At 52.3% G+C, this 22003-nt stretch overlaps 2 protein-coding genes across 3 annotated transcripts in view; one reads left to right on the forward strand and one right to left on the reverse strand.

The window, feature by feature from the left end:
• SARM1 (sterile alpha and TIR motif containing 1) overlaps positions 1-11288 on the forward strand; it is an 18748-nt gene extending 7460 nt beyond the window's left edge. Inside the window, exons 3-9 of one of the 2 annotated variants that reach the window (XM_074974249.1) lie at positions 54-266; positions 2025-2116; positions 2658-2893; positions 3067-3169; positions 3699-3888; positions 4009-4130; positions 8609-11288. In XM_074974249.1, coding sequence (XP_074830350.1) covers positions 54-266; positions 2025-2116; positions 2658-2893; positions 3067-3169; positions 3699-3888; positions 4009-4130; positions 8609-8783 — 1131 coding nt within the window. In that variant the 3' untranslated portion in view covers positions 8784-11288. Of the gene's footprint in view, positions 1-53; positions 267-2024; positions 2117-2657; positions 2894-3066; positions 3170-3698; positions 3889-4008; positions 4131-6585; positions 7909-8608 lie in introns of those variants that run through there. The other variant, XM_074974248.1, reaches the window with a different exon arrangement.
• SLC46A1 (solute carrier family 46 member 1) lies at positions 9683-17385 on the reverse strand. The gene is made up of 5 exons (XM_074974937.1): positions 16969-17385; positions 15741-16593; positions 15211-15294; positions 13935-14091; positions 9683-13024 (listed from the first exon to the last, which is right to left on the reverse strand). The coding sequence occupies exons 1-5, from the start codon at positions 17383-17385 to the stop codon at positions 12967-12969; spliced, it is 1569 nt and encodes a 522-aa protein (XP_074831038.1). The 3' UTR covers positions 9683-12966.
• Between the last annotated feature and the right edge of the window lie 4618 nt (positions 17386-22003).

Genomic DNA, 22003 nt, shown 5'->3' on the forward strand with positions numbered 1-22003 from the left:
GGAAGGCACTAGGGGAAACAAGGATGTGATGGCTCCTGCTCCTCTGTGCCCAGATTTTCAGTGAAATAGGGGCTGCCCAGAGCCTGAAGAGGATAGTGTGTTACTCCACCAACACCACGGCCTCATCGCTGGCCAAGAAGGCTCTGCGCATGATGGGCGAGGAGGTGCCTCGACGAATCCTGCCCACTGTCTCCAGCTGGAAACCCATCGAGGTGCAGACGTGGCTGCAACAGACTGGATTCAACAAATACTGCCAGAGCTTCCTGGTAGGGCCATGCTTGTGGGGAAAGGGGCAGTGGAAAGGCCCCTTGCTGGGAACACACAAAGAACCCACTGTGACGGGTTTGGTCACAGAGACCCCCTTGGGACTGTCACCTGATGTGCTGAAATGACCTCTGAGCCTGTTTTCCCTGATGGCTTGGGACTCCAGAACCCCACCTTGTTGAGCCGGACACGCCAGCCTGCTGCAACACAGACCCAGGTCTGGTCCACTCCCCCACAGCTGCAGGCTTTAACCAAAACTGCTCAGCAGGTCACCTCTCTCCAGCACCCAGCTCCCAATGGGATCCAAACCCCAAATAAATTTGTTTTACTCTGTATAAAGCTTATACAGGGTAAACTCATAAATTGTCCGCCCCCTATAACACTGATAGAGAGATATGCACAGCTGTTTGCTCCCCCAGGTATTAAGCACTTACTCCGGGTTTACTAATAAACAAAAGTGATTTTATTAAGTATAAAAAGTAGGATATAAGTGGTTTCAAGAATTAACAGACAGAACAAATTAAATGACCAAACAGAATAAAACAAAAGACGCAAGTCTAAGCCTAATACATTAAGAAACCGAATACAGGTAAATCTCACCCTCAGAGATGTTCCAATAAGCTTCCTTCCCAGACTAGACTTCTTCTTAGTCTGGGACCAATCCTTTTCCCTGGTACGCTCCTTGTTTCAGCTCGGGTGGTAGCCAGGGTTTTTCTCATGACTGCAGCCCCCTTTGTTCTGTTCCACATCCTTTTATAGCTTTGGCACAGGGCGGGAATCTTTTGTCTCTGGGTCCCCACCCCTCCTTACAAATGGAGAAGCATCAGGTTTAAGATGGATTCCAGTACCAGGTGACATGGTGACATGTCCTGGGAGTCCCCAAGTCTCCAGTCTTCCTGACCTGACTCACAGAAACACAGGAAGGCTTACAAGTAAACAGAGCCATTTACAACCAATTGTTCTAGTTAATGGAAGCCATCAAGATCCTAAGCCACCATCAATGGCCCACACTTTGCATAATTACAATAGGACCTTAGAGTAATACTTCATATTTCTAGCTTTAGATACAGGAATGATACATTTATACAAATAGGATGACCACACCTAGTAGATTATAAGCTTTGTATTGATACCTTACAAGAGATGTTTTGCATAAAGCATATTCCAGTTACACTATAGTCACACTCATAAGTATATTTCCAAAAAAAGCATATGGAGTGCAATGTCACATCCACGCTGTAACCGTTTCTAATAAGGAACCCTATGGATACACCATCACCCAGAGCAATGGCCATTGCCACACCAGGGCAACATCTCCACCAGGCACCTTCAGCCTTGAGGAGAGCTGGATGGGACTAGGCCAGTGTCTTGTCTCACCAGTGCTGCAAGCCCCAGAGCAGGAGGCCAGCCCTCCATGCACACGCACTGCCGTCCCCGGGGAAAATCCCTGCCTGAACACAGCTGGGGCAACAGGCCACCGTGTGTCACCTCTCACCCAGACCCCAGAGCCAGAGCATGTTGGAATTGCGGGAGTGGGAGTCTGGAGGGAGAGGCGGTTGATGAGAAGTCCCATCTCTGGATGGCAAAGAGAATGGCTTAGGGCACTGGAGCTTCCCCATGAGCCCCCATGTGGGCTGCCACCATACACTGCATGACCGTCTCGTCCATGTCCCCGGCTGAGCCTCCTCCCTGGCTCAGGGCTCCATGTGCATTGTACAGCAGGCCTTGGTGGACAGCTCTGACATCTCCTCTCTTGGCAGGAGCATGAGGTGGATGGGGACTTGCTGCTGCGACTGACGGAGACAGATCTGCGGGAAGATCTGGGGATGGCCTCTAGCATCATCCGGAAGAGGTAGGACCCTTGTGTCCCAGAGGCAACACTGGGTGTGCTGGCCTCTCTCACAGCAGTCACTGAAAAGACAAGTGGGAGAGTCCAGGTCAAAGACCTTCGCCTCTCCCCTTCTTTCCCTGCTGTGACAGGAGCATTAGAGGCAGCTGCCTCTGACCTCACACTGGGAGAAGCCTGGGCTCTTGGGGCCTGTGCCCCCCTGTGACTCCATCCTGCTGCCAGGGAAGTTCTCACAGGGTGGCCAATGCCACAGGGAGTGGCTGGATGGGATGGGGAGAGGCTCTCCTCAGCACAGGAACTGGGATGGGGCCCTGTGTGCTACTCAGAAAGCTGAAGACTTACCCTGGGTTCTGCTTCCCTGGCTGCAGGTCCTGCCCCATCACATCTCAATGCAGAGATCTTCCACTAATCAATCAACTATCTGTCTGTCCATCTCTCTCATGCACCCTTCACCACAGCATCTGGGAGCTCTTCTCTTCCCGAGTCCCTGCCTTACCCCGAGCCCCATCAAATCCCCTTGTGCTTACATCCGTTGACTTGCCAGGTTTTTCCGGGAGCTGACAGAGCTGAAGACATATGCAAATTACTCCACCTGCGATCGCAGTAACCTGGCTGACTGGCTGGGCAGCATTGACCCCAAGTTCCGCCAGTACACGTACAACCTGGTGACTTGTGGCATCGACCGCAACTTCCTGCACCGTGTGACGGAGGAGCAGCTGCAGGAGGACTGCTGCATCGATGTGGGCTTCCACCGCGTGCGCATTCTCTCTGCCGCCAGGGGTAAGGCCCTGCTCCCTTCTCAGCACAGAGGCCCTGGGGGCCAGTCTGGTCACTGGACCCAGCCAGGGCTGGTCAGATCACTGCGTCACGGTCCGGATGCGACTAGTCTGGCTGCCGGGTGACCGTTCAGAGATCACCATTAACTCTTCGCTGATATCCTCTCTCATATCTAGAAATGCTTCACTCTCCCCTGCCGTGCAGTGGCTGCAAATCCACCTCCGAGGGGCCCGACGTGTTTATCAGCTACCGACGGAGCACTGGCTCCCAGCTGGCCAGGTGAGTGCCGAGGGGTCGCCCCACTCAGACCCACTCCAGGGGAAGGCGTAATGGCCCCTGTTCTGCATCATGGTACTGATGACTTAGGAATGACCCGGGATCTCTCTGTGGACAGAGAGGGACAGCGGTGCAGGCTGCAGCCCCACTGGGCAGAGCAGCATCTGGAGGGGACAGTGCCTGAAGGCTCAGTGAGGGCAGAGCAGACTGGAAGGGGAATTCAGCCCCCAAACCCCTTCCTGCTTCCCTGCTGGTGCTGACTTGCACCTTCCTCATTCTACACCCCTGGTGGCCCAGTCAGAGGCAGGGCTTAAAGCCTCCCTCCCTGTTAGTTCTGTGACAGCCCAGGTGCCTTGAGCCTGCACAGGCCTGAGCCAGCAGCTACCGTCTTGAGGGCTGCAGTTGGCTCAGAGGAGCAGAGAACAGGCTTCCACAATCTCATGGTGCCTCCAGATGAGGTGATAAGGATAGGGTGTGAACTGCAGGTGCCCAAGGAGGTGCCCTGATGGTGCTATGCCTCTCTTGCTCCCAGCCTGCTGAAGGTCCATCTGCAGCTGCATGGGTTCAGCGTGTTCATAGATGTGGAGAAGCTGGAGGCGGGGAAGTTTGAGGACAAGCTGATCCAGAGCGTGATGAGCGCCCGCAACTTCGTGCTGGTTCTCTCGCCAAACACGCTGGATAAGTGCATGGGGGACCCTGACCGCAAGGACTGGGTGCACAAGGTGAGAACTCCTGGGCAGGAGCTCAGAGGGACTTGGTGGCACCGCAGGAGTGGGAGGGGCTAGAAATGGCTCTGGCTGCCATGCAGGAGCCATGGGCTAAGCTCTGGGCTTTCCCCGCAGGAGATTGTGACGGCCCTGAGCTGTGGGAAGAACATCATCCCAGTGGCTGACCATTTTGAGTGGCCTGATCCACAGGATCTTCCTGAGGACATGAGGGCTGTGCTGAAATTTAACGGCATCAAGTAAGTAGGGCGGGGCCCTGTCCCAGCCATGCTCTTGCAGTGGCTGCGGACTTGTGTGGAGTGCGGGCAGCACGATGCAATCTCAAGGCGGAGGGTGGGTGAGAGAACAGACGCAGGCTGCTGAACGTCACAAGTTCAGGGCAGGGGGTGCTGGCCTCTCTGCAGGTGGGACTCTACTCATCTGGGAGGTGGAATTTTCTTCTCCTGATCTCCCTTGAAATAATTCCCCTCCCTCCTTGGCATTTTGGCCCTTCAGCTACCTGGAGGCAGATCTCGTGTCTCCTGTTGTCCTTCAGCAAAGCAGGGCAGACTGAGCTCCTTCCACCCCTCCTCCTGACCCAATCGCTCCAGCTCCTTCATTGCTTCTGCAGTTCTTCTCTGAGCTCTGCTAGCCACTAGTGCAGGATCCCAGACGCGGTCCCCAGCACCCATGGCCCCGTGGCCCTTTGAATGGCATCCCAGGAGGGGCGGTGGTCCCTACCGTGCCCGTGGCCCAGGCTTGCCAGGGTTGGGAGGCACCTCGCTACCACGGGGCCATAGCATGAGGGAGCCTTTTCTGTGCCGCTGGGATTCAGCTCCCTGCCTCTGCTAGCCACAGGCAACCCAAGCCCTGCCTCTCAGCCCACGTGGGCTCTACTGGCCCTCATGCAGGTGAGCGATAGGACACTCCAACCCCCTGCAGTGTCCAGCCCCCATGCACTGGTCACTCGGGATGTCCCCAAAGGACCAGTACCCCCAGCTTCCCAGTGACCTGAGACCCAGCTCTGCGTCACACACAGCACTCAGGTGCTTCCTGAGAAAGCAAGTGTATGTAGCAGAGAACAGAGACTCATAGGGCAGCCAAGTGTATGTAGCAGAGAGCAGAGATCCATAGGACAGCCAAGAGAAATACTGGAAACATGTAAAATCAACTCCTCACAGGCCTGAGCTCCGCTAACAAGTTGCCCTGGTCTGATGAGCTGCTGCTCACGCCCTGCGCTTTCCCACTGGGATGGCCAAGACCCTGCGCCTGCTGGCTGCTCCCCTCCCCCAGGATGTCTGTCTGCACCCCCAGACATATCATCTCTCCCCTTTGCTCTTCGCCTGAAAACAGACCACTGGTTACCTCCTCCTGAAGTCCCACAAGCTCCCCCTTATGCTGCCAGACCCTGTCACAGAGTCCCCGGGCGATGCTCTGGACCTGCTCCCTACGAAGCCAGTCAGGACTCTGGGGAAGTCTCCTTTCTGTGAGCAGCCTTTCTTCAGGACACAAAGTTCACACAGCTTCCACCTTCCTGGGTCTGACCTCGGAGCACTCAGCATCCTCTGCCCCTCCGTGCGCTTCCCACAGCAACTCCACCCAGGCGGGGTCCTGCACCCCAACTTCGGAGTCAGATGTGACTCTCAGCCAGCCAGTAAAACAGAAGGTTTATTAGACGACAGGAACATGGTCTAAGACAGAGCTTGTAGGTGCAGAGAACAGGACCCCTCCGCTGGGTCCATTTTGGGGGGCAGTGAGCCAGACAACCCCATCTGCACTTCACTCCATGTCCCCAGCCAGTCCCAAACTGAAACTCTCTCCAGCCCCTCCTCCTCTGGGCTTTGTCCCTTTCCCGGGCCAGGAGGGCACCGGATTCCTTTGTTCTCCAATCCTTTAGCTCTCATCTGGCAGGGGGAAGGGCCAGGCCATCAGTGGCCAGGAAACAGAGTGTCGGCCATTCTCTGTGTCCAGACCCCTGCACACACCTGCCCTCTAGGACTCTGCAATGATCATATACCCTTACCCCACCACCTAGAGACTTAAGAACTGCCTAGGGGAAACTGAGGCACCCCCACACTATTCAGAGGAAACATTAAGAACAGTTCCGCTTCGTCACAGACCCCCATTGTGAGCCACCCAATGCACAATGGCCAACGAGGGAGGTAAGCGGTGGGACCTGACTTAGGGACGCTGCCTGTGGCTGACCTGCCTTTAGCTACAGTGCCCGAGGAACACTCTTTCCAGCGTAGACAGACACATGCCTCCTTTCACAGCACCCACACATACCGTTAGCAAGGTGATGATGTGACACCGGGTTCCAGCAGAACCTGCACGTGACGCACTAGTGAGCTAGAATGTAAACACCAGACCCAGGGTCTCCTGTAACCTGCATGCCCTCTGCCAGTTGGCATTGAGGCCCTTCGGTCACAGTGGCATCCGGGGGGTCCGACAGTGCCCGTGGCCCAGGCACACTGAACAGCATCCCAGGGGGCCGGGGGGGGTGGGGTCTGACAGTGCCCGTGGCCTGGGCACACTGAACAGCATCCGGTGGGGGTGTCTGACGGTGCCCATGGCCCAGGCACACTGAACAGCATCCAGGGGGAGGGAGGGGAAAGTTGGTCTCACAGTGCCCGTGGCCCGGCACATTGAGCTCACCTGCAGACTTTCGAGTCCATCGAGCAGGGTGTGATTGTCCATTTTCTCCCCTGGATGCAGATGGTCCCATGAGTACCAGGAGGCCACAATTGAGAAGATTATCCGCTTCCTCCAGGGCCGCTCATCCCGAGATTCTTCAGCTGGCTCAGAGAACAGCCTGGAGTGTGCAGCCCCTCTCGGGCAGACCTACAGCCAGGCAGCACCGCCCCATATCCTCTAGGGCAGTGTTGTTCAACCAGGGACCAGCTTGCTGCTTTCCTAATCTGCATCAGGGAGATCTCAAGGCATGGCGCCGGTCCTCGGCCCAGCGGTTGAGAAACACGGTGCTGTGGAATTCCCAGAAGAGCTCTCCCCAAGTGGGGTTAAATCCTTCCTGTTAGAGCTTCCTGCTTCCAGGGTTGTCCCCTGGGCCCATCCCCGAGGGACCTGGCCCACTTCCCTGGCTCAGTCAGTGTAAGAGGAAGGGCCCTTGGCTGGGGCAGCAACCAAATATAAACTCTCTAATTACCCTCCCATCCTAGAATTCAGCCCCAGCACTGAAAGGGAAGTTCTCCCCTTGAGAGCAATGACCGCTTCCCATCTGCCTCCTACAGCCCGTCCCAATGCTCTGGGGCAGGGAGACAGCTGTTCCCCTTCTTTCCCCAGTGACCTGTCTGTGACTTTTACTAAAAACACCCATGAGCTGTGTATTCACAAGGGGCAGCAGCTCAGGGATGAGTGGCACCACAAAGTGCCAATGGGCAAGAGAAGCCAAATGAAAGCAAAGCCCTGGAGCAATCCCCTTGTTTTATGTCAGGTCCTTACAACCTGCCCGGGTGGAGACCTCCCCTCCCAGCATCCCAAACAGCAGCTCCTGCTCCCTCCTCCTGGCCTCTCACCACATGGTGCCGTCACCATCAGGCTTGGGGAGCCTTCTGCTTCTAGCTCAGGTAGAAATCTTTCCTGGAGGCCTTCGCAAAGTGCATCTTGTTTTTATCACCTGACTTCTCAGTTCTTGCCCCTCGGGCGCCATTGTAAAGGTGCTGTCAGGCCCATGCGTGCAGGGCAGTGGAGCGTGCTGCTGGGTGGGGCGAGGAAGGACGTTAGCTGCTGTATTGTACCTGTGGGATCATTATACACCGGCAAGGCACTGGGCTGTGGCTGTGCTTTATTCCTGCCGTCTCTGGTCTTCATTCCAGATTTGTCATGGCACCTGCTCCTTTCAGAGGGAGTTTGCTGACGTGTAGCCCAATGGGTCTGAGTGAGCTTCCCTCTGAGCTCAGGGCTGCGCCTAGGCTGTGTTGGCTCCCACGTTAAGTGACAGGTCATTTCCTCACCTCTCCCCCTGCCCCCCGAGCCAGATCCTTTGCACATTCAAAATCAGCCAGCAGCTACTCAGTCTAAAGGGTACTGGGGATGGGGGCAGAGGCCATTGCTGAGGCAGATGGGTGTTTCCTGGGGGTGGGGATGAGCTGACAGCAAGACCTTGCAAGATGTGGGGCCAGGCACAGTTGGCCCACGCACTCTGGGCCCTGTTCCCGGGGGGGTGGAGGGAAGTGGGCTCAGCAGCCTGTACTGCAGCCGGAGCTCAAACATGGGGCTTGTTTGCTTTACTTTGTCCTTTTCTGTGGCATCTGTGGGTGCACAGAGAAGCCTGATGGTCTCAGCTCGCTGTGCTGCGGCATGTACCTCACCCTGCACCTCTGCACACACAGTTTGGGTTCTATCCCACCTCCACCTCTGAGAGCCTCTGATCTTTGGCTGCTGTGGAAGCTGCTCTTAACAGGCCCCTTTCTGACGCAGGAACTGGCCATGGGGTTTTCTTGGAGGAGATTTCATCTCCAAAGGGGTCCCCACGCTGCAGGCTGAAACTGGCTACTTGGGGCCACACCAAGCACAGCCCTGCCCTAGGAAAAGGAAGGTCATTGACCTATTGAGCAGTGACAGCATGTCCCCACTGCACACCCAGCGAGACAGGCTTCCAGCTCCAGCTGATACACAATGTGACCGGATGGGCCAACAGAGGCCACTCCTCAGGTACCACATCACTTCTCACGCCCATGGTCCGTGCTCCTCACTGCAGCTCTCCTGCTTCCATTCACAGGGCAGCTACTGCAGCAGCCACCGCAGAGCGCAAAGCCGGTGTGGAGCGTCAGGCCCACCGCAGTGTAAACTCTGCACAGCACTCTGTGTACAGGAACTGCAGGCAGCCAGAAGGGCTGGAGCCTCCCACCCCAGTGCTGAACGGGTTGCTTAGTCCCAGCAATTACATCCACTGAGCCCCCTCTGCCCACAAGCCGGCAGGCTCCAGCCACACGAGACGTGTCCAGAGAAAACGGGATGCAGTGAAGGAACATTTACAAAGTATTCATTATTCATGAGTGGAGACGATGGGCTCCTGAATTATGAATTGCTTTCAATTAGAGGCATTGGGGTTTGAGCGCGTGATGCCAAGGGCCAGCAGCGGGCGGGGAGGCACAGCAATGCATCTGCAGCTGATGTGATCTGAGACAGCCATAGGCACAGGGACATGGCTTGCCTAGGCTCTGCTCCCTCCAGCCTGCACCTTCTCTGCCACCCAGGCCTAGGGGGTGGGGATGAGCCCAGCTCATGTCACTTTGGGACTGGACTGAAGATTCCAACCCCAGCAGAACTGCAGGCCCGACTCAGGCCATCTGAAACTGAGAGTCTCTTCCTCATGTGGTGAATGAAGGGGCAGAGCCTGTTGTATGCTGCACTGACCCAGAGGCACCTGAATGGATTTTAGAGCAAGAGGACACTATTGTTCATCAGGGCCAGACAAACTGTCCTTTGGGAAGGCACGAACCATCAGGCCGCAGGAAACTCCAGCTCGTACAGGATGCTGCAGTTTGTCTCCTCAGCACCACAGGCTACTGTGAGCCCATAGGGCCTGTCCTCCACCCTTTACACTGGTTTCCCATAGCCAACAGAGTCAAGGACAAGGACCTGTACAGGTCTAAGGCATGGGGTGAGGGCCATGGCCAACAACTCCACCTCTCAGGCAGTGAAACTTCCTACCATGAGGATAAAGCTGGTCTGTGTGGGAGACAGAACTTCCTGGGGGGCTGGTCTGAGACTGTGCACAAACTCCCCTGGGAGCTAAGGACCAGCCCAAACTCCAACTCCCAGCACCAGAGCCACTGCTCCGACCTGCCTTCTCAAACACAAAGAGCAGCATGGACATAGCGAGGGGGGAACCCTACCAAAACATTCCACTGCCCACATCTTCTCTCCTGGAAAGAGGATGAGAGACAACTGCTAGCCAATGCATGAGTAGAAGGCGCTCAGCTACTGGGGTGCTGAGGGCAACACAAGAACCTGTATAATATAATATAGAAACAGCCTCCATTTTACCCAGGCCCTGGATGTCCCAGGCAGGGTTTGGGATTAATGTGAGCATGGAGCTCATTGAATTCTAAGGACAACCATACTTGCTGCTCACAGCCACACCATAGTAGGTCGTGCATTGGCCCCAGGCTTGAGGATCTGTGAGGAGAGCCTAGAAAAACTTGTTTAAACAAAGCACTGTTATTCTTCCATAAATCCTATTGGATTCTTCCTTTATACACGATGGGTGACTGACACACAAGGCCAGCATGGTGGGACCAATGAAATCGAACTGTACAGACACTGCCAACTGGTGATACTGGCCAGGAGAACAGACCTGCAGCCCAATGGGATCAGCTAGGATTTAGTGGCCTGGTGCTGCACTGAGGAATTCAGATACAAATTCATCCACAACCCTGAACTCCTGGCATGCCCTTTTTGTAGGGAAAGTCAGTGTTAGCCCGAAGCTCAGAGTTGGCCAGGCAGCCCCCACATTGAGCTTTGTATTGACATAGCTCAGCATTCTTACAATGGGCCCACTGTGATCAGATCAGGCTCCTAAGGCAGCCGACAACCGTTCTCCCCTCACACACCTTCCCGCTGCATGTACCATCTCGCCCCATTCCCCACTTGAGCAGGGGCTAAACAAGAGCTTGTGCTGGTTTGGCAAATGCTGCATATTATATTTACAGGCAGTAACAGAATCAGAGCTGCTGTGAGCATCACTCCAGTGCCCAGGAAAAGGTTAACCCAGTATGTAGTTGCTTCTAGCAAGTCTCAGGGGATTATCTCTAATCTTTATGGCTCCAGGCTCTTTGATGAGCTCATTCTCCACCTGGCATCAGATTATTTGCCGCTGCTTTTTACTCCAAAGTCTTCAACCCGAGAGAGAAAAGCAGGAGAATAATGGAGAGAGATAAGCAGGGAAGGAAGTCTGGACAAACTGGAGAGAGTCCACAGGACAACACCACAAATGATAAAAGGTTTAGAAAACCTGACGTATGAGGAAACATTTAAAAATGTTTAGTCTTGAGAAAAGAAGACAGTCTTCTGTGTTAAAGGTTGTTATAAAGAGGATGGCTGTTATAAAGAGGATGTGTTAAGGGCTGTGATAGAGGATGGTGGTCAATTGTTCTCCGGGTCCACGAAGGTAGGACAAGAAGTAATGAGCTTAATCCGCAGGAAGGGAGATTTAGGTTAGATATTAGGAAAATCTTTCGAACTGTAAGGATAGTTTAAGTATTGGAATGTGTTACCACTGTAGGATCCCCATCCGTGGAAGTTTTTAGAAACAGACAGCTATCAGGCATGGTCAAGGTTTACTTGGTCCTGCCTCAGCAGAGGGGGCCGAGCTAGAAGACAACCGCTCAAGGTCCCTTCCATTTTTATGATTCTATAGAACAGCTCTGCTGCCAAGGCCAGCCTTTATGGGACATGAGAGGAACCAGGGACTTGTTATTCTGGGAATGAGCAATCTTGTCCTTGTCATGAATCCGATTACAAAACAGCACAGGGACTATCTCAGCACCTTGCATAAGGGGTTTGTTATCAGCAGTGACACTTAATTACTGTACAGATCATCACAGGTTTCAGAGTAACAGCCGTGTTAGTCTGTATTGGCAAAAAGAAAAGGAGTACTTGTGGCACCTTAGAGACTAACCAATTTATCTGAGCATAAGCTTTCGTGAGCTACAGCTCACTTCATAGTATGCATCCGATGAAGGGGAAACAAGTTTAACAGCTGTTAGAAGAATAGCTGTGAAGGCTTTGCACACCGTGGATTGGGGAGAGGTGTTACTACCTCGGCAGGGGATAGCTGAGCAAGTGACAGTGTGAAAACATGATGGCACCTACCACCGTCTGGGAAGCGGAGCAGCAGTCTGCTTGCTGACAGATTACGTCCCACAGAACATATGATTTCCCCCTGCAAATACAGCCCCCTGCCCTGCTCCCTCATCCAGCTCAGCCTAGTGATAGGATGAGATTGATTCTGGCTCTGCCATTCGCTTACTTTGTGGCCTTAGGAAGTCACTTAATCCACAGTTATAGAATTTAGGTGCCCACAGTTATGGATGCGGGGACAGGTTTAGCTTTAACTCATCTTCCTCAGGCTTCCAACCTGCACTGCCCACCTTTGCAAAGAACTTTGAAATCCTGGGCTGTAGGGCACTAGGAGAAGGGCACAGTGTTACGTGCCTTGGCACTTCCCCCATCAGCTTCTCCTCTGTGGCACACACTGCACTGCGGCTGATGCTAACACCCATCTGCCAGCTGAGAACAGCCGAGCTCCACGGGACTTGCATGCACTGCCATTAGTGCTTCCATGAGTGGGCTCTGCAGCTAAACAGGCAGAAAGGGAGAATGTCCCTCCAGGCTCACACACACTCCTGGGAAGACTTATTTCTCACTCTCAGCTTGCTACAAGAGCCTGGCCTGAGCAGTAACGTGCAGAACAAGTCCAACCTAGTGATGTCCACGTGACACATTAAAAACCAAACAACCCAAGGAGTTTGGGTGCAGACGGGGGCCCGGGCCTGCCTCTCTCCCTCTACAATCTATTCAGCCAGTGCTGGGCTTCCTCTACTTCCGTTCTGCTCTTCAGGTGCCATCTCTTCCAGGAGGGAGAGGTGAGTTTGGTCATGAGTTTCTTTTTCCACACTAATGGCTTATTGGCCACTCAACAGGGTAGAGTGCCCTCTGTTCAGAGGGGAATTTGCGCCCTGGCATTGCCCCCAACCCCTCAGCAGGAGAGCACATTCCCCCATGGGCCACCCAGCCTGGCCTATTAGTTCTCACTCCTCTGTCACCTGCAAATGGGCATCAGCAGCATCTCTTTCTACTCCTTTACTTTTAAAATTGCTTGTGTTTTCCCAGACAGGCCGAGCCAGCAGGACCATGAGGAGCTAACCCTGCTGGCAGGATCATGTTTTTACTGGCTGATTAAAGCCATGATTTCCAGCTACTTGGAACTTTAAATAAGCAAGAACCTTAGAGATTTTGCACGCTCATTGGTCAGATCTTCCCAGCAGAATAAGCAGCAGCTTTCCGACCGGCTTGCTCAGCCGCACAAATAATTTTCTTTTGGTGAATCAGTGCTTAGACTTGTGTGAGGGATCAGGAAGCATCCGTAAAGTGACCATATTCGGGTGTCGTGTCCAACATTTCTATCCACCTAAGAGAGAAAGGACAGTGTCAGAACTCTGCCTGCACAAAGCAAGGGGCTTTAAAATCTCAAGGGAACAGAGAGGAAATGGTCCTGCGAGAAAAACTCCACAGGGCCAGCAGTTACTGCACTTCTCCTGTAAGCCCCACCCCGGCCACCCACCCAGAGCCACCACCACTGACAAAGTCAAAAGCAACTTCGCTACTCTTCCTTTAACCAGCAGGGCAACTGAAGGATGACAAGCTGTTGAGCGTACTCAAGCTCTTCCCTACAGCAGCTGCTGGAGGAAGTGGTGAAAGAGCAATATTTTGCCCAGGCTCTGAGCTCTCCACCTCTCACCACAGGTGGAGGTCTGTGGATTGGTGCTGAGCTCTGGGACAGCACAGAGCTCAGGGAGATATAAAGTAAGAAAAATAAACTATCATGTTTTAATGGAATGACAGCTAGTGGCTCGTGCCAGCACAGTGCAGGCAGACAACACATGAGCATTACACATGTAACTGTGACAATGTGCCTCAATCCTGACCTGGCATACCCCCTGCAATTCCACTCCACACATTCAGCTCTTGAAATGTAACTCAGTTCTGAGCCGCTTCCGCCCCCCCCATCCACACTCACATGGAGTGCAGGGGATGTGTGTGTGTGGAAATGTTGCAGTGTGGACACATAGTGAGTAGGAAGAACCCCACTGAAATCAGTTTACTTGTGAGCCAAGAGAGAACTTGGGCAGAGGTTTCCCCAGTTGAGAAGCTTGGACATCAGCCTACCGTGGCATCAAATTCCTTCCAATTAGCAGCATTTAGAACAAGCCTTGTAAAGGCCTATTACAAGCCAGTGTCCTGCAAGAGACCCCACCAGCAACTGCAGAGCCACATACAAAGGCTTTTAGACTGAGTTATAAGACCAGAATCTTAGTTACCCAATAAGAGCAGCTGGAACAAGCAGAATTATTGCCCCAAAGAGAAAGGGGAATCCCTTCATGAAGTGCAGGCTTGCAGGGTAGAGAGAGTTGAACACTCCTGTGGCCACAAGCGAGCAGAGACCTTCCACGCAGGCAACAGAGGCAAAAAGAGCACCTGGAAAGACACCAACGTCAGAGCTTAGCAATGAGGCTCCCCTTTTGGCCACCCTTAGGCTGAACACACCTGACCATCTCGGTGCATTTCAATAGGGCAATCTGGACCTTACTAAAATATTTCCACTCAGATCAGAAGGTGGCCCTTTTTCTTTGCAGTGCAGGTGCCAAGGGCTGGGAGCTGAGATAGGTATGATGGGCCAAGTTCAGCGCGAGTGTAAGTAGGATAACTCCACTGCCCTCCATAAGTTGCACTCACCACAGTGCTGAATTTGGACACTGCATCAGACGGACTGTAAATCCCCCGAGGCAGAAACTAGCTAAATGTAAGTGCCAAGCACATTTTATCACCCAATAAATATTAAACACAGCAGAGATCTGCAGGTTTAGTTTTATAACCTTGCAATCAAATTTACACTAGCTTCACTCTAAGAGGGGCCCACATTAGCCACTTGGAGGAACCAGCGCTTTCATTTAATCACTGGGAAGCCATTTCTGGGCTACACTGCACTAAGCCCGTCTTCCCCTCTCCTGACTCTGCAGTGGCATTTCCAGCCAGGTCCATGTACAGGAGGCAGAGAGGCCCGGGTCTCCCCAGCGTCATGGAGAAGGGTAACCCTACGTCCTGTGGTCACATCCTTTAGTAGCGCCGAGTTCTTCCAAATGTTGCCAGCTCACGCAGACCAAAGCCATACCCTGGGTTATTAGTGTTTCCAGAGTTTATTTTTCAACCCGTTCTAACTCCAGTTCCCGTGAAAGGTTTTGCGACCAGTGCGAGGTCATAAGTGACCCAGCCCCAAGATTTAATGTGCTGCTTTTCTCTTTGACTATATCCTCCTCTGCACATTCTAGTCCCAGGTAGGTTCACTGTATTGCCTAGAAATCTGCCCACAATGCTGCAGAATGACTGTCCTGTGCAGGGCCTGGAGATGTGTGCATGTGCCAGCGGGATGAGGGATCAGAAGAGCGCTGAGTTTACCTGACCTGGTCCTTTTGGTGCCTCCTGCCGGGAGAGGCTGAGGCACACTCCTTGGGTTGTTTGGTTTTTAATGTGTCATGTGGACATCACTAGGTTGGATGTTTCGGGGCCTGCTGTGGGTTATACGGGTTGATCACTTACCCTGATCTTTCTCATCCACTAGTTTGGACAGCTTTGCCCGGATCACTGGAGTGGCTGCCATTGAAAGAAACAGGATTCCATAACCTGTGAGTGAGAAATAAGACACACCCAGGAGGTTTCCTTACCTGTGGAATAACATTGCTAGCTTAAAACAAAACCAACCCCACAAATAAAACACTTGTAGCTGCCAAGGAGACTGCCATCCTCCTGCCATTAGCCCATGCGCGCCCTGCAGCCCACCTTCTTCTAGGGCCCCTTTGAGGGTAGCTTAAGATACCTTGTTTGTGTGGCTTTTGGTTAGTCTACAACTGTCTGTAGTGATTCCCTCTAGCTGCAGCACCACCACCCGGTGGTGACAGTAAATACCAAGTGTGGCAGCCTGGTGATCTCAGCAATTTTGGTATATGGATACTTTGGAGACGTCTCTTCTGCCTTTCTGTCTTTCCAAGAGGATGCCATCCTCTCCTCACTCCTCTGGCAATTTTTAAGCTAGGACACTGTGCTACCTGGACCTAGGGATTCAGCATCACCTGTGAACATCAGTGGTGTCGTGGAAGCAAGTGAAATCACAACCAGGCCCGAGATGTTGGAGAGCAATCCTAACTCTGCTACCCAGGTGTCTTCAAGGCACAGCTGCAGTGCCCGCAGCCCTGCCAGGCTGCTCAGGTAAGTCAGGTAACTAGCCGCTGAGCCATAGCCAATCAGATCAGAGCCCCAGCAGAGAGGGGAGCTGAGTTCGTATAGGACAAAGATGTCCCTGGCTCCAAAGTGGATGGTGACAATGAGAAAGAAAGTCAGAGAGTAGAGAGCGAGCTTCTGCCTGGATCTCTGGTACCCTGGGGCTACATACAGCCTGTACACAGACACGTAGTGACTGAGGGTGAACAGCTTGGCTGGTTTCCTCTCCTTCACCGATTCCTGGAGACAAAGAGCAGCATAGAGGGCAGTGGCAAGACTGACAGCAAACACGAGCCAGAAGGGATTGATGTAGCCCTGAGCTTTGTGCCACTGCCCTCCAATGATGCTGGCCAGCATGCCTGCCACGCCAAGGCACGCCTCCAGGATGGCTACACGGAACGTACGGGAACGCTGGTCGCTGATGTCCGCCACGTAGGCAAAGCAGCTGGCCAGGATCAGGTTGTAGTCCCCCATGAGGCCACAGAGAATGCGCCCAAGCAGGAAGTAGCCAACATGCAGCCTCAAGTACATGACAAGGAGATAGATGGCAGCCTGCAAGGCCATGCCCACAGCAGGCAGGATGAGTGTGGGACGCCGACCCACGCTGTCACTCCATGGTCCAAAAAGAGTCACGGAGAAGAGACCCACAAAGAAGCCTGCCAGGTTGATGTAGAGGTTCCAGTGGGAGGCCAAGGTCTCCACTTCCTGAGACAGGAGAACAGACACAGGCAGGTGAGGCCCCTGGAAGGCACAATATCTGTCCCTCAAGGTCTATGTACCAGGCCCATCACCTCGGGGTCTGAGTGAGGTGCTGGAGCTGTGAAAATATGGCCCAGCTTCCTCCCAGCTCTGCCTGGCTGGGCACAGAGCGGTTGTGGGGCAGCCCCTGAACCCTGTGTACAATGGGGCCACGGCAAGCCCGGGGGTGGGCAGCAGCCCCAGCCCCCCTAGTTCCAGCACCTCTGGGGTCCCAGGGCTGGGCCCGCTCTCGGGCCCCCACCCACCGACAGCAGTCGGAGCGCAAGGGGCTAGCGCCCCCCCGACGGGCTGCCCCCGCCCAGCACCGCCCACCTCGCCCACCTGCTGCCGGGGGTCCCCCGCGCCGCTCGCGTTGCCGCAGCCGGGCGCGCCGCTGGCCGCGGAGCCGTTGTAGCCGAGCTCGGCCCCGAGCCGGTCCCACAGGTACTGGGTGCAGAGCGGGGCCTGCAGGCCCAGCGCCACGGTGCCCAGAAAGAGAACTGGCTCCACCGCGGGGGCGGCCCGGGGGCAGCGCGGCCGCCCGCCGCCAGCGGGGCCCGGGCTGTCGGCCATAGCGGGGGCCGGCGGAGCGCGGCGCGGCGCCCGCAGAGGCAGGAGGCGGAGGGGAGGCAGGCCCCGCCCCGAGCGGACGGCAGAGGGCCGGGGCCGCGGCTGCCAGACGCCTCCCCCCCAGGCCCCGCATGCCCGGCGGCCGGAGCCGCCTCTGCTGGCCGGCGCAGAGCGTGGGACGGCCTCCATGGGGAGAGCCCTGGGCTCCGGCCTCCCGCTCTCCCGGGCAATGCGCTCAGCCCTTCCCCGCAGCTAACCCCAGTGCCCAGGCTCAACCCCTCTTGCCCGTCTGCATTTAACCCAGTGCCCCGGGCTCTGCCCTTCCCGCCCGTGTGCGCGGTAGCGGGGAGCACAGCTCCCACTTCAGTTCATTCCCCTCCCACCCTTTTTGGGAGCGAGGCAGTACAATGAAAGGGGGCCAGGAGTCATTTCCTCCAGTTGTCTCCTTTTACCACTCTTCACCTTCTCCAACTCCCTCCCCTTTGGGAAAGTTGCAAAGTAGCCAAAGGGGAAAAAAGGAAAAGTGAAACTAACAACCCCCTACTCCTTAGACATTTATTCTGGTGCATTCAGTGGCAGAAAAAGGAGAAGGGGAAAAACAGATGTCAGCATTTCTGGTTTTGACAAAGGAACACACAAGTTTTGCTGAAAAGAAAATCTTTGCAAAAGTCTTGAGTTTTGAAAAAGCCTGTTTTTAAAATGGGGGAAAAACAGTTGTAAGGAATAAATTGCATTCAGCTCTAATGATCTCTTTATCTGCGATCTGATAGGGCAGCCAGCACCCTGCTCTGTGAGCTCTTCCAGTCAAGTCAGGAGTCTAGTTCCATAGGGATAGAGCCTGCAGAGCTGGGGTGAAATTTCAAAAGCACTTAAGAGTTAGATACCCAGGTCCAGACCCATACAAGTATTTCAGTGGAAAGTAGGGGCTTAAATAGCTTTGGGGATCTGGGCCCCTCTCATTTTGGAATCTGAGGGGGAAGGGGAAGGGGAATGTTTAAAGCCATCAAATCAAGGAAGTAAAGGTAAGCACATGTGCAAGTGTTCTGCAGATCAGGGCCTAATTTACATTATATTACACATTGTGTTGGAATTGGCACTGTGTCTTTTTTGGGCAACAAATACTTAAACTTATGCCATGTAACTTCCTCTGTACTTTCTCCTTTCGAATAGTTCATAAACTAGTTTTGAAGAACACAAGTTCAAAATAAAAAACAAAAGCCTGTTATAGATTTTCTTACAAATTGAGGGCCTAAACTAGTGATCAACACAAGAAATCCAAGGGACTTCAGTGTGTTTCTGACCATTTGTGGGACTGGGCCCTGTCTGGTGATGAACTAATTAATCTTCAATGAGTTCATGACTCAACAAGGTGTGAATTTGCATAGTTTTATTGATGAAAAAGTTAAGTTTTTATCTTAGCCAGGTTAATCTTCAACAAGCTGATGTTTGACAATGAAGGAGTTTGCTACAGGCTAGCTATCAGGTAATGACCATGACAATAAAAAATCTGTTTCAGCAATTTTACCACAAATGATATAGCTGTGTTTGCTTATGAAGAAGACTTGCTGTACTTCGCATACTTCTTGGTGGCAAAAATAATGTATGTTGCAAAGCTAAGGAGATGGAACTTTGAACATTCACATTTCTCTATTTCTTATAAACAGAATCACAGAACTTACTGTTGTGTCACTACTTAATTATAACATAACATTCAACCACATTCACCTTAGTGACTGATGAATACATTTAAGATAAACTGACAATTTATTAAAATGTTTTTCCCCCCCTCTCAAACTACAGCTGTAAAAGAAAGTTATAGTTAGTATAACTTGAAATAAACAAAAGTCTGGAGAGTCAGATTGTTGTTAAGGTTATTCAGGAATAATTTCAATTAAAATATAATATGTTGGGATTCCCTCTGAGACCTTTTCCATTTGGCTTATCCCCAACACCTTGTCTAGTGCTGGGAGAACATGTCAGGTCATTCCAAAACATTCAGTTTGACTCTGGATTTTGTCACGTAGGTTCCTTACTTGGCATACAGCAAAGCTATGCTGAGTTGATCAGACTCAACCATAGGGGGTGGGTATCGGGCATTCCACACATCCAGAGTTACACAGATAACCTCTTCCTTTGTGTTCATTTATATGTTACATTGCATTTGCTGTACATTACACCACACATTTTTGGATTGGCTTAGTTACTTTGCAGGAACCAATCCCAAACAGTGTGCTCTGTCCATATGCTGTTCATGTGGAACCTGATCTTTATATTCCATGTTTATCTTGTCCATAGTCCCTAGCATAAAGCTGTCGTTTCTTGTCTAGCTAGCACAGAAATCCTGGACTCCAGCATACTGTTTGTCAAGCCCCTATTTACAACTGAACCTTCCATTCATCTTCCCAATTATGCCCACTAAGAAATGAAGCAAGTTACTTATGTCAAACCAGGCCTACATAATATTTGAACTTATTTTTAAAGGCTGAATATAACTTAGCAGCTTTAACTTGTAGCAGTTTCTGGCTGAGTTACTTTCAGATTTGAGGATATTTAAGTAGCATTCATCTTCCTTCCAGCCTGGCTGTGTCTGGAGATTTGTGACCCGTTACCTGGAGAATGCTGTATTTCAGGAAAGTAAAAAATGCTGGGCCCTGGAAAGCTGAGCTCAAAGCAATGTCCTGTCCGTGTGTCGACTCCTGCACAGCGCACATATGAGGTCACGGAATGGCTACCCCAAGGTGGGCAGCATCTCCTCATGAGTCTGCATAGCGATTCACAGTGCATGAGGAAGACAAGTCATTTTTTAGGCTGTCTGTCCCTCTCAGAAGAGCATTTTGCTGGGTCATCTGACATTTCAGACTGTGGCCTTTAGATAAGCATTAGAGTGACCTGTTTTGCTCTCTAGTTTATGTAACTGGGCCAGATCCTCAGCTAGTGTAAACTGTTGTTGCTCCACTCAAGTCAATGAATATATGCCAATTTACACCAGCTGAGAATCTGGCCCACTGTATTCCTTCCCCTTCACTCCCCATGTGGTCTCACTGGTGCTGCTGAATGCTGATCCCCTCAACTGCAGGTCAAAACACCCGGGCCCTAGACTAGAGCTAGGGCAAGGCCCGTTTGTCCTTCAGTTCAGGTGGATGACATTATTGCTGGAGATGTTCATCTTCAAAAAGAGCCTGATATTTAGAATTCTTGTACGTGTTTGCTACAGTATTTTTATAGTTTCAGCAATTAGAATGGAGAGGAATGCAAGGCCAGGAAGAGTCTATCCTGAGCCCCCAGCTGATGTACAGAAATAGTAGGTTATCCTTCTTCTGAGGGAGAATATGTTTGTGTGTCTACCCCTGCAGTTGCTTTCCCCAGGAAGCATATGCAGCTTTTACCCACTAACCACAAGCTCTGGATGGAGAGAGCTGCAGGACCCCTAATTCCACTATTGCCAAATGGCACCACCAACTCACCTCTCAGCAGGTAGACACCCATGTACGGCACCTCATCTCAGCCAGAAGAATTGTGGGAGCTTCGGTGGAAATGAGGAGTGGAAATGGAGCTTCCAGGGATGTGTGGCTATGGAGGAAGAAGAAGTATTTGTAAGCTGAGGTCTTTTTGCATTTCTGTCCCAGAGACAGGCCTGCAGCTGAGAGCTGACCTTCCCACTAGCCACAGAGAGCTGGGAATAAAACTTCCTTTTGGAGTCTGATGGCAAACGTAGGAAATAAAAGCATAAAGTGCTATAATGAAGAAATTTCTTTGCCGTTGGCCAGTCTCCTGGTTTATAATACAGTTTCCCTCTTTCCCACCATCAATACACTCAGATACTGTACAGCAGGGTTCTCACCCTTTTTCTTTCGCAGTCCCCCCCAGACATGCTATAAAAACTTCAAGGCTCACCTGTGTCACAGTAACTGGTTTTCTGCCTATAAAAGCCAGGCCTGGCATTAAGGGGTAGCAAGCAGGGCAATTGCCCATGGCCCCAGTGCCCCATGAAGCTAAGTTGTTCAGGGCCCCAGGCTTCAGCCCCATGCAGTGGGACTTTGGCTGTCTGCCCTGGGCCCCAGTGAGTTTAACACTGGTCCTGCTTGACGGACCCCCTGAAACCTGCTTGTGGCCCACAGGAGGCCTGGACCCCTGGTTGAGAACCACTGCTGTACACTACTTCAAGTTAAGAAGATGCTAAAGTGTACGGATGATAGTTCAGTCTAAAGCCCTTCCTAAGAAGATGGAGATGTTAAAACTCGGGACTATTGATTATTTAACACAACAGGATGTTCCTCTTGCACACAGTGAGCCTGAATCAAGGGAGCAATCTGACTTGCTTTTCTGCAGTTCTGGGAGCTCAAAGCATCCATAAACCCATTTTAATTGCCCTAGGAGAATTCTTTGTTGAGGGATCCTTTGTTGGTGATGAGCCACTATGACAGTTCTTATGCCACCCTCTGTGCCTGGCCATTGGCTGATCCAGGAGTCCCTTGGAGCCATGGGCAGATGGGCAGGTTGGTCTAAATTAAGCCAGGGATGGGGTCAGCAGGACTAGGCAAGAATAAAGGCAGTTTAAAGCTGCCTCTATCTGCATACCCCCTCTTGGTCCTACACTGAGCACAGCTTGGCCTGAGCAAAGACTCTGGCCCTGTATTTTCCTAATTGCAGATTTTGTTGCAGTTCCATGACCAGAGCATTCTTATTCACTTTAATTGCTATCAACTGTTATGTAAAGGTAGGTATGAGATTTTTTTAAAATCCTGTTTCCCTTATGAACTGTTTGTGTGGTAACAATGTCCCTCTGCATTTATCAGCTGCTTGCCCC

Source organism: Natator depressus, chromosome 17 (assembly GCF_965152275.1).
Source record: "Natator depressus isolate rNatDep1 chromosome 17, rNatDep2.hap1, whole genome shotgun sequence".
In the NCBI taxonomy this organism is placed as follows: domain Eukaryota; kingdom Metazoa; phylum Chordata; order Testudines; family Cheloniidae; genus Natator; species Natator depressus.

What these genes read in the sequence shown, in the direction of transcription:
- SLC46A1 (XM_074974937.1), bottom strand. Translation starts at nt 17,385, where the DNA reads ATGGAGGCCGTCCCACGCTCTGCGCCGGCCAGCAGAGGCGGCTCCGGC. An exon ending in GACACCACTGATGTTCACAG is followed by an intron (nt 15,295 to 15,740) that starts GTGATGCTGAAT and finishes TCTCACTCACAG; the next exon opens with GTTATGGAATCCTGTTTCTT. An exon ending in AGTGGATGAGAAAGATCAGG is followed by an intron (nt 14,092 to 15,210) that starts GTAAGTGATCAA and finishes GTGTCTTTCCAG; the next exon opens with GTGCTCTTTTTGCCTCTGTT.